Source organism: Nothobranchius furzeri, chromosome 18 (genome assembly GCF_043380555.1).
Source record: "Nothobranchius furzeri strain GRZ-AD chromosome 18, NfurGRZ-RIMD1, whole genome shotgun sequence".
NCBI lineage: Eukaryota > Metazoa > Chordata > Actinopteri > Cyprinodontiformes > Nothobranchiidae > Nothobranchius > Nothobranchius furzeri.
This window is the reverse complement of record NC_091758.1, coordinates 21,906,106-21,918,480: the sequence shown is the minus strand read 5'-3', so window position 1 is coordinate 21,918,480 and position 12,375 is coordinate 21,906,106. Positions and strand designations below refer to the sequence as shown.

The 12,375-nt window shown below is 42.6% G+C and overlaps 1 protein-coding gene across 1 annotated transcript; it reads left to right on the top strand.

Moving 5' to 3' along the window:
- The first annotated feature begins 1,598 nt into the window (after window positions 1-1,598).
- On the top strand, window positions 1,599-11,858 carry tmem62 (transmembrane protein 62). The gene is made up of 13 exons (XM_015969596.3): window positions 1,599-2,002; window positions 2,238-2,349; window positions 3,140-3,277; window positions 6,310-6,355; window positions 6,674-6,815; window positions 7,435-7,559; window positions 7,675-7,797; window positions 7,866-8,021; window positions 8,115-8,274; window positions 8,415-8,613; window positions 8,748-8,843; window positions 11,100-11,218; window positions 11,430-11,858. Exons 1-13 carry the CDS (start codon window positions 1,802-1,804, stop codon window positions 11,721-11,723), a joined length of 1,911 nt encoding a protein of 636 aa, XP_015825082.3. The 5' UTR covers window positions 1,599-1,801; the 3' UTR covers window positions 11,724-11,858.
- Window positions 11,859-12,375: the final 517 nt, after the last annotated feature.

Here is a 12,375-nt window from a genome sequence, read left to right as displayed (position 1 = left end):
AAGGACTGCATGTGTGACAAAAACAGAAAAAGAAGATGGGGCCATGCGCATGAAAGGGAGGACAGGAAACCACAAAAAGTCACACTGCAGAAGAATGAGCCTGCAAGAGATGCGAGGAGCTGCAAAAATAAAGATGTGACTCTTTTCCTCTCAACAGGTGTTTAAAAACTTGACCTTTGATTCTAGACAGTAATAAAACAAGAAACAGCCCGGAAGAATGAAAAAATATCGTAATGCATGACGGTGGGAGGGGTTAAATAAAAAGTGTTGGCTGGGTATGATTGGGAGTTGGGTTGTGGGTTGATTTTTGGAAGTTGTTGGTGGTAGAGAAGTGTGTTGACACAAAGATCTGTTTTTCTCCTCAGATCTGCTAGAATCTCGGGTTTTTAATAAGAGCTTTTCCTATTTAGCCTACGCTATTGTTCCTTATTTGGAGTACCTTTTTTCCTTTTTGTGTGTGGAATAAGCATTTCCCTCTTACGGGAAGGAATTAAAAAAACAACATGTGGGGGCCTCCTTCTCTGGCACAGCAAAAGGCGAGTTTGCTGGTTGCTTCATTCCATCCCAAGTTTGTTACATCAGCGTTCTCCTGTTAAGGGGGAAGGCTGACCAGGGTCTGTGATTGAGCCTGTATAAGCTCATGCAGTGTGTTTTGGTACAGCAGAGTCTTCCTACAGCAAAATAAAGGTAATTTTACCAGATTTAAAGCCTAGGAATACACAAGGTTGCACATCTCTCCACAGAATAAGGGTGTTTCATCAAGAGGGGTCAGAGGTCAAGCCCACCATCCAGTACCATGAGTCAGGGCCTTAAGACTTAACACCTAGAGCTAGCCCGGTGGCCTGACTCACGACACAGTGTATGAGCTATTGAAAAATCTAAGTTTGAAAGATTCACCCAACATTGGAGAAGTAAAAAAACTAAAGGTGTAGTATGTAGATTAAGGTAAGTGGTAATGTGTTGGTGTCAATTTGGTGTCACTAGATGTTTCAGTGTAGTACGATCGGCATCCAATGATAATTTGCTGTGTGAATTTTGTGTCACCACGATTCAAAATGGACATTTCTAAATTTACATCATTTAAATTTTCACCCAAAGTAAAAAATGTGTTACTGGGTTAAACTAACCAGTGTAGTTTGAACAACACTGTGTAGTGCTATATTTTGTAAGTTTGGTGACACTGCAGCGTTCAGGTGTGCTGTTTTTTTTTAAAGATCTGATTATGAGTCGTTTCTGGTTATTCTATTTTCACACGGTCCCTGATCGCTCAAGGTTCATAGGCTCACAGGGCACAATTTAGCTGATGACGTTTAAAAAAACATATTTTTCACTACCTTGCCACGACTCCAACGATGTATATTATGTTTCGAAATATTAATCTGTTCAGAAGTTATTGAGCCGCAAAAGTCGAATCTGTGAATATCTTGCTAACTTTACTGAAGTGACATAATACAGGTTACGAGGAAGCACCGTCAGGTACTCTGGAAAACTGTCAGAGTGGGAGCTCTTCGTAGTACACGTGATCTTTTCGCCTACCGGTTGGAGCTGTTGGGAGCAGCTGGCTAACCACTGAGCTACCCCCTCTTCCGTCTCCCTGAAGGCAGCTGAACGGAGCCGTGAACGAACCCCGCACATTCATGCCTCTCCCGTGGCCCCGGTGGCAGCGACATAGACGGTCTGAGCTTTAGCTGTTAGCCATGGAGCTAGTGTGTAGATGTTAGTGTGGTTCATCCTCTTTAGCCGTAGCTAGCTCTTTTTCTGTCCTAGACAAGACGGCCCCCTTTCTCGTCGCCACAGGAGGATGCTGAAGCTGTTTGGTTCGCTTGTCATCCTCGGACTGGTCCTGGCTGGTATCGCCTCCTGGATGCTGGATAGGTATGACACCACTTGGCATCCGAAACGCAGCGTTCGGAACCCGGTTGTCGGCGATGGAGGTGGATTAAGGGGGAGTACACCACCATTTCCCGGCGGCGAGTTGAACAACGTATTCTGGTTTATACAGGTGCGCTGTCATTCTGCACTTCTAGCTGTATATTGAGCTAGAGGAGTATAACATGATTATAGCAACCAATGTAGCCTGTGTGTAACGTAGTAATCATTGGCTTTAGAGTTTGGGGAACTGGATGAATGATTGACAGAAAAGGGTCACTGTTATATGCAGGTTGCAGACAGATCGTGCTCAAGTGTTTTACAGCCCTCACACTGCTGCATTGTTTGTTTTATACGTGTAATTGAAGGTATCTGACATTCACATAAGTCGATTTCACGACCCAAAGCGGATTCCAGACTTTGAGAAGTTCTGCACCGACACCATCCAGGTGATCAACCCAGCTCTTGTGCTGGCAACAGGTACAGTCGAGTTATTTCAAATCTGACCAAATAAAGTGTTAAGGCAGGATGCCAGTGTTTTAAATATCAGATCCAAGTTGAAGGCAATTTGTGTCATTTTGAAAAAGAAATACAGAATATATTCATTCTGAAATGTGTATCATTTAGATTTGTGAACACCCATGGTTTACTGATTATTAGTTTTATTGAATGAATGTGTTGCTCTTCTTCTTCAGCCCCTTGAAGCTCATCAAGGGTCTTGGACCACTGTTTTCTATCTACGTGCTTCCTTCATGCTCCATTTTTAGAAAGATTCACTCCTCAGTTCATTCTCAGATCGATTTTTAGTCAAAAGTGCAATGATTCTCTCTTACTGAAACCACAGCCACGCTGAGGTTAAAGCTTCCTATTGGTTTCAGTGCGTCAAAGTACCCCTCGGCAGCTGTGGCTACATTTCAGCTCATCACCATCAATCTGTGAATGTGTGTGGGAATGGACGAATGATACACTTTAGTATAAAAGCACTTTGGAGTTCTCTGACTCTGAAAGGTGTTATACAAGTGCTGGTCATTTATCCTTTTATTGTTCAGTTTTACTGTTGACCAATAATGAGCTACTCTCTCAGTATCTGTCAGGAAAAGTCACATAAAAGAAATGTAAGCACATAATAACTAAAGCTCTGATTAAAGCCGCATCCTGACATTTTGTGAGTCCATCAATATTTGGAATCAGGTTAAAGCTGTGGATGTGCTCCACAATAGATATGTCCTGTTTTGATTTTGTTTCCTGATTGAATTGTTTTTCTCGACAGGTGACTTAACAGATGCAAAAACAGAGAGTAAGGTAGGTTCCCTTCAGCACGAGGTGGAGTGGCAAGCCTACCACAACGTCCTGAAGAGGTCACGGGTGATGGAGCGCACCAAATGGATTGACATTCGAGGAAATCATGGTAATCAATTTTGCCATGTTGAAGCACAAAAACGCCGAAGTTCGGTCGTTTTCCGACAGTGTCCTTCTGAGGATTTTTGAGTCAGTTAACGTCACACAGGAAGTGGTCACACCTTTCCTTTTCTGCTTTGCAGTTGGTCTTTGTCAGATGACATATTGGGTGCTGTAGCGCATTGCATGATGGGATAGCTGAGTGTATAAACAACAGAAGTATCGGTCGCTTTGTGTGTTGTAAGCTTATAAACCTGCAGAAAATGGTACACCCCTGTTGTGTGAAGAGCTGCCATGCTGTCTTCACAAGAAGGCAAAAAGAGTTAAATTTATTTTGATGGCCGTTGGTCATTTTGACAGACTACAGTTACCCTGACACATGCAGGTGTGCAGACATTTTAAACATTACGCACAGAAGACATTGCGGAGGTAACAAAATCCATTCAAAAATGATTCCCATCAGAACATCTGAGCATTTTCTCAGACTAGGACACCATGCTCGGTGCAGCTCGCTATGGGTCACAGGCCAGCAGCAGAACCAGAACACAGCAGGTGAAATGTTCCTACTTGAGGTGAAATTGTTCAACAATAATATGTTGCTGGACATGCTGGTCAGCTTGTTTAGACTAAATATTAATGAAAATTAAATAGTGAGATTTTATTTATTATTATCTGATAAATGAAAATCACAACAAAATGTCCAGCGTAACCTCTGAATGTAGGTATTGTTTTTGTACCTACTTGTAACTTATATTGATAATTATTTTTTTCAAACATTAACAATTAAAAATAAAGTCTTCGTCTTCGTTCGTCTTCGTCTTCCTCCGCTTATCCGGGTCCGGGTCGCGGGGTGTGATCCCCCTATAGTTGGAACACACCCTCAGGTCACCCTTCTTAAAGATGGGGACCACCACCCCGGTCTGCCACTCCCTAGGAACTGCCCCCGATGACCACGCAATGTTGTAGAGACGTGTCAACCATGACAGCCCTACAACATCCAGAGCCTTGAGATACCCAGGACGAACCTCATCCGCCCCCGGGACTCCGCCGCTGTGTAGTTGTTTGACTACCTCAGCAACTTCTGCCCCCGAGATCGGACAGTCCATCCCCAGGCCTCCCAGCTCTGGTTCCTCCTCGGAATGCGCATTGGTGGGATTGAGGAGCTCCTCAAAGTATTCCTTCCACCGTCTGACTATAGCCTCAGTTGACGTCAGCAGCTCCCCATCCCCACTGTAAACAGTGTGAGCGAGTTGCTTCCTTCCTCTCCTGAGGCGCCGGACAGTTTGCCAGAACCTCTTTGGAGCCGATCGATAGTCTTTCTCCATGGCCTCACCAAACTCCTCCCACGCCCGAGATTTTGCCTCGGCAACTGCCACTGCTGCACCCCGCTTGGCTATCCGGTACCTGTCTGCTGCCTCCGGAGACCCACAGACCAGCCACGCCCTGTAGGCCTCCTTCTTCAGCCTGACGGCTCCCCGAACCTCTGGTGTCCACCAGCGGGTACGGGGGTTGCCACCACGACTGGCACCGGCCACCTTACGATAAAAATAATAAAGTAAATAAGATAATTTGTAACACTCAACATTGTTTGAAACGGAGGTAGGTTGAAGTATGCACTTTTAAGGCCCTACCCCCTTTAAATATTTAATGTTTCAAAAGAGATAAAAATAAATCCAGTTTAAACTAAGAGTATCCATTCATTTTAACAAATTTACACCTTTTAAAAAAAAAAACATGGAAAGGAAAAAAGAAATGCAACAAAGTCACTGTTGCAACTTTGCGGCCCAACAAAACAAGGCTCTCATCTATACAGTATCAATAATTTATAAACTTTTCTAGGTTTTTACTGCTCTTCATTTCTATATGAATTAAAAGTTTGTTCTTTGAATTTTCTTTTGAATTGGCTGATGTGTTTACTTTGCTTTATGTCATCTGTCAGACCGTTCCTTATTTGAAAACCTGCCACTGAGATGCACCAGCTTTTAATGTTGTTCTGAAAGACTGTGTTTTAAAATTCAAATGGGCTCTTAGGTTGTACCCTCCATCCTTGACATGAAACAGTTTCATTGTTATTTTTAGGTGAAGTTGGTTGTTTTTTTTTGCCTTATATTTGTGCTGTTTTAAATTGAACCAGATCTGGAAATGTCAGTAGTCCGGTCTCTAATAATGACTTGTTTATTTAAGGCCCATCCAGAAAAGAAAACCTGGCCTGTGTTAGTGGAGTAATGTTATTTTTATTTTTACTTGATTATAAATATGTTGAAGTTGTGCTACGTGATATATTTTCGGCGATAATGAAACATCTGAGTTCTATTTGTTTGCTTTGAGGTCGTAAGGATCTACGCTGTCGATTGTAGGCCATTTATGAAAATATCGATCCTACCTCACTTCAGAAGTTTATCACTGTAAGGGATTAAAGATTAAAGTCCCATAGTTGTCACACACACACACACACACACACACACACACACACACACACACACTGGTGGTGTATGGTGAAAATTGTCTTCCACATTTGACCCATCCCTGTGGGGAGCGGTGAGCTGCAGCAGTGGCTGCGCTCGGGAACTTTTTGGTTGTTTAACCCCCCCCAATCCAACCTCTTAAAGCTGAGTGTCAAGCATTGGGTCCCATTTTTAGAAAGTCTTTTGTATGACCTGACCGGGATTTTTCACCTCGATCTCTCAGGGCGTACACTCTACCACTAGGCCGGTTAGATTCGTCCCTGTTGTTTTTAACCATCCTTTTCACTCGTGTGCTGCTTGACCTTTGGCCACGGCTTATCCTAGCAACGCGAGTCTTACACCCAAGGTGGCGCTAAGGGGTTGTGGTTGACATGCAGGTCGTGTGTCTGGCAAAGACCAATTGAATCCAAATGATTTTGCTGTTCACATTTATCTACAATCATCCATTAATTTTATTAATAAGGCTGCACTGTAACACCAGTTTTATAATAATTCATGTAATCCTCCTATGTTCCTAATGAAATCTTTTTATTGATTCAATGGATGACTTGGTCTCACTGTTTCATGTTTCCATCAGATGCTTTCAACATAATTTCACTGGACAGCATCAACAATTATTACAGGTCAGTATCCAGATAAAGAGTATGCTCAAGGATTCAGAGTTCTGCTCTTTTGAAACTGGAGTTGTGACTGGTTTGGAGAGAAAAGTTGGCAAAAGCTTCACAAAGACCAGAACAGAAGTTGGATCTCTGCTGTTCTTTGTCTGATAGAATATTTATAATATTTTAATTAATCCTCTAATTTTCTCAGTGCTGTCTCTAGGGTTCTCTAGCATTCATTTATATATCGAAGTATCTTCACTCCAGACAAGACCAGTGTATTGTGTCCTGCTGCTCTGATTGACATTTACTCTTTGCTTTGTTCCTTTTTTATTTTTTTAGAAAATATTCAGCTAATCAGAAAGTTGGATCTTTCCACTATGTTCACAAAACTCCATTTGGAAACTACTCGTTCGTCTGCGTCGATGCCACCCTGACCCCGGGACCAAAGAGACCGTATAACTTTGTTGGTATTCTCGATCAGGTAAATTCCAGTTTTGTGAGTCTCTGTCAGACTTAAGAGCTACAACCTACCAAGTTTATGGCATTAAACTGATATGTACAGTTGTTTGGATATGATAAAAATCAATCATAATAATTTGTTCAATGTTGAAATCAATATGGCCGCATGGTGGCTCAGTTGGTAGTCTCACAGTGAGAAGGTTGCAGGTTTAAATCCTGACTGTGGTTCAGATAATGGATGGATGGACTGAAATCGGTCTCACCGAGCTAGGAAATGCCATCCAGAGTTCACGTTTTAAGGAGAGTGCTGGCACGTCTTTGTGTCAGCAGGTGGCAGAGTTGAGCTTTTTAGCAGGGATTATAATTTATGAGTATAAATTATGAAACCAAAATTTATTGGAAACTGAAGTTTTTTTAAGTTAAGTTTAATATATTTCAAAAGTGGTTAAAGTTTAGGTGTTTTAGCTGCAAGGCAGCATCTGAAAGTTTTACATAATTGGAAATGCATATGTAAACTGTTCTGCATGTAATTTTCCAATCACAGCTCTTTGCATTTGTTGTCTAAAAATTGGCCAGATGACCTAAGAATCATCTTATTTAATCATAAATTTACTCATTTATTTGTTTATTTTATATTTTAGAGCCAGATGGAATTGCTGGACACATTCAGAGCTGAGAGTCTGAGGAGCAACCAGTCGATCTGGTTTGGCCACTACACCACCTCTACTATTGTCTCCCCATCTCCAGGAGTCAGAGACGCGATGAGGTGCTAAATGTTGTACCAGTTTTTAAACAATCAAATAATGCAAACGGTTATTTTCTCCAACTGGTTTTGTTGCAGACATTTTGCTTATATACGTGTCTGGGCTTTTATTTTGAAGGTCTGCAGCTGCGTATCTGTGTGGCCACCTGCACACACTCGGTGGCTTGATGCCCGTCCTTCACAGCCGACATCCACAAGGCACCTTAGAGTTGGAGCTGGGTGACTGGATGGAAAACCGGAGGTGTGTAAGATTCTCCTCCCTCTCCTGACTTTGTTTGTTTAGTAACATCTCCTCCCATCTTTGCGCAGGTACAGAGTCTTGGCTTTTGACCATGACCTGTTGAGCTTCTCTGACCTGCGGTTTGAGCAGTGGCCTGCAGTTCTCATCACAAACCCGAAGGACGCCCAGTACCTCCACCCCGGGGTTGAACCGTTAGGGCGGATAAGGAAATCGACACACGTCAGGTATCTGTGCAGACTCCTCCTTATTGTTTTAGATGTATTTCCCCCGGTTGCACTTGTACTGATGTTTTATTTCCACCATGCAACCTCCTGAAGGATCTTAGCCTTCTCAGAAGTCCCGATCACTGTTGTGCACGTGAGCATCGACGGGGAAGCTCTGGGGAATGGCCACTCTGCTGGAGGCCCTCTTTATGTCCTGCAGTGGGATCCATCTCTGTACCTCACTGGGCTGCACACAATCAGAGTTAAAGTGGAGGTCAGTGATTTCATTTTAAATAATCATGGATCTTATTAGTACTGTTGCTTCTGTAATTATTTTGATAAAATTATAATTGAAGTTTTGTTCTACTGTTGCACCTGTTGCCATTTATCTTCTGGTATCCACTTTTGGATCAGGACTCTGCCGGCCGCTCATTGGTGCGAGAGCAGCACTTTACTCTGGAGGATGGTCTGACTCCCAGTTTTGGTTTTGCACAGTCCTTCATCCTCCTCACAGACCACTACATTCTGGGCCGAGTCCTCTTTATATCCGCTGTGCTGCTGAATGTCAGTGTGCTGCTCGCCTCCAGGTTCCTACAACTTCCTTCTGGCAGAGGTGAGAGGTGTTGCTTTCTGAGGGGCACCTGGATAATAACTTCATCCCAGTGAGCTGCAGACAGACGTATGGCTGTGAACAAACCTGAAACTATGGCGTAAACAGAGAATGTTTGGATTTGTTTTATTTTACAGGACATTTCTCCACGGCGTGTACGTCTCTTCACCTGATTAGTAAAATGAACACCTTCTACTACTCTCTGCTGCTGTTCAACCTGTACACGGCTTTAGGTAGGGGAACTTCTGTCCTCTATTTTGAACCTTAAAAGGCCTCTATCATGCTAATATTCACCTTCCAGAACACGTGTCAGTCACAAGGCCCTGGCCCGCGAGAGCTTCAAGTGTCTAAAATAGGCTGTGCCCTTCAAAGCATACATTGACTATAAACTACATTTCCCATAATGCATCGCGATCATATTCCCAGTGCAGTGGCAGTATTTCACCACTAGGTCGCAGTGTATCCAAATTTGTGTTTACTTAATGCAACGAGTGAAAATAATTATCCCAGGGTACCCGCGGGTCTTTCAAATGTCTTAAATTTGCTTTTCCAAATTTAAGGCCTTAAAATGGCAAATGATCCTTAAATACAGTTTCCAATGGTCTTGAATGACCAAAGACCCAATTATTTCTATAAAATTTCATGAATTTCTAGTTAGTGTGCAGCATTTTTTGTGTATGATATTGGCATATGCTGAACTGTACACATTCAGTTGCTTGTGAAAGGGGGCTATTTTTAGATGAGCACATTAGCTGGTTAAGCTAGTGGGAGCTTGTGCCATGGGGAAGTGCAAGTTTAATGGTAACTGGATGGTTAACCCCACGTTCGCGACGTGGTTAGCACCGGTTCCAGGCAATAGCTGGAAATTATAGCTTAAATTTAATTTTAAAAAATTGCTTAAATTTGGTCTAAGTGGCCTTAGAAAAGGTTTTCAAAAGTCTTAAATTTGGCTCCCTTAAACCTGCAGTTACCCTGTATCCACAAATTATCCCAAAATGTCCAGGAAGAGAAAGACTGATGCAGAAGGAAGGGAGTTTCAACAAAGATGGAACATGTTTATGCTTCAAAGGGAAAAACCGGTATCTTTACAGTCATTAGCACCCATGCTACTTTTATCGGCGTCTGCAGCGGTACCGTCCTTTGCATCGGCCAAACTGAAAACACTCCTCTTACTCAGCGCTGAGTTTAATCAGCAATTTGCAGACTTTGAAGCCCAGAAATGGATTTTAACCGCTCAGTAATCTGTTTGCTGCTGACAGAAAGCACACCGACCTTCCACATCGAGATGATTTAATGACACTCAAGTCAGTATGACTCTATGACTGCTGCAGTGTTTGTCTTTCCACGCTGACACAACTGCGTGGTCCAGCTGCTCAGATTCTCTCCATGTTCAGCAGCACAAACTTATGTGAGCAACTGTTGTCTGTCATGAAGATGAACTAGACAACACAGGAGTCTCACTGATGAACTCCTTCCTCAGCTCAGAGCCAACCCCAGAGATGCAGGTGTTTCTGGCTGGAACAGGTGAGCATCACGGTAAATTAGACTGGAGCGAACTGAGCTTGCATTATTTTGATTGTATGCACTTTTTCTGCTCCAAAGCATGAACGGTAATAGGTGAGATTACATTTTCATTTAAAAGAATTACTATTATTTATTTTTGTTGTTGGCCTGGGAAAAAAGACTTCACCTACTTTAAAACAGGAGCTGGAAACATTACAGATGGAAGAATAGAATGTAAATAAATAGAAAATCCCTTTATTGTCCCACAGTGGGGAAAGCTTGGTGTCGCAGCAGCAATAATGTTCATTAAAAGGAGCTACAAAGGAGAGGGAAAAATAAGAATAAACAAGAAAATATAAAATAGAAATACTTAAAAGATTCAAAAATAAAAAATTCTGAGTGTGTACACATTTTAAGGAATAAAAATATTTAAAAGAATTGAGACATAATAAGTAACAAATACCACCGACGTGCTTTAGTTAAAATCGATTTGCTCGTGTGTAATTAATTCCAGATTCAGCGTTACTGCAAAAATAAGTTTGTTTCCAAATGAAAAGGTTCAGCCATACATAGCTGTAGATAAGGGAAAATGTGCACATTGCCGTTACTTTTAAAAAAATATTGAGTTTGGCCCGCGACTTCGTCCCAGTGGGAATTTGAGTTTGACACCCTTGATCTGAAGCAACCGCAGGCACAATATATGATAAAATATTACTGTTGGCTCCATTAAGATCTCTTTGTTTAGTCCTGAGCTATAACTTCTGCCCAAAACTAAGATGCTTGGATTTGATGACCCCCCCCCCCCCCCAATGTCACTTCCATTGGTTGCAGGCCCGGAGACCGCAGATTCCTGCTTGATGCAGATTCACGTCGACGTGTCTTACTGAAAAAGTAGATTTTGCTTGATATAGGACCTTTAACACTGTAGATGCAGACTAAAACAAAATGCTTCAACATAAAGAATCTGCATACCTGTCGTGGTTCAGGTCCGTGGTTCATAGGAGAGCTGGTCGACGGCCACAGTGGCGCCTGCTTTGCCTACGGGGTCTTCATCAATGGACATTTCCTGGAGGGCAGTCTCACTTACATTGTTGGAGTCATTCAAGTAAGATGGTTTTTCCCAATACTTTCATTACTGTAATAAACTGCCTAATAAATATTTCCATTCAGTAGCAGCAGAAGCCATTAGCTGGTCTGATTGTGCTTTTAGAAGCTGGTTATTGTCATCAAGTTTAGGCCACTGTTGTTTTTAAAATGCTTTCCTTTAGTAAGTGATTCATATTCTCTGAATAATAAAAAAATTTTCCTTCTGCCAGATGGTCTTCTTCAACATACCCCTCACCTCTTACCTCTGCTGGAGCCTCCACCACCGATGTCACGGCAATAGCTTACGATCACACTTTGTGCAGCCGGGTCGCCGCTGGCCGCCCCTGGCAGTCCACTTCCTGATGCTGCTGCTCCTCACCTGGCAGGCCTACTCCTGTTGCTTTCTGCTGGAGACCTACGGCCTCATGGCCTTTTTCCTGTCTCCCGTCCGCACGTGGGCATTAGTGCTCAGTCTGCTCTTGATCCACCGTGCTTGGACAGGCCCCACCCCTTTTTGTTCATAACAACAAGAGGGTCTCTCCTTCTTGACAGTAACTGCACTGTTGCTCTTGAGCCTGACTCTTTGGTATATTTTGCCATTTCCATTCACCCATCAAGCAGCAGCAGTCCTTTCTTTTCTCTTCCATCCAGAGCCTCATTCTAATACTCACTATTCCCTTTCCAGATTGTATTGTTTACTTGATATGCACGTTATTGTAAAGCACCAGTGAGCACATTTCCGACCATACTCATAGCGATGTGTAGAGCAACATCATGGATGCATAAAGGGGTAAAACAGCTCATGTGAGCAGCGCGAGGACTGGTCCACCTTCTGCTGCGTGTCGTATCAGAGCCGCTCTCTGCTGTGGCTCAAAAGGACTTATTTACTTGAGATTTAGCACTTTTTTGGGGACATGTTGCCTTGGCCAAATGCCACCTCACCACTGCCAAAGGATGAACAGGAAAGATTTTACATTTTAATCCCTCAGGGATTAATAAAGTATCTTTGAATTGAATTGAATTGAATTATTTTTCCATCTGAATCACAGGTTTAGTTTTTAGATGAAGGCTGGTTGTGCCAAACCAAACGTCGGGTGTACCTTTCAGCTACAAACATGCAGACAGGGAAAGGTTATGCTACATTTTAAACTCTCTCGTGAGGTATCGCTCCACCCT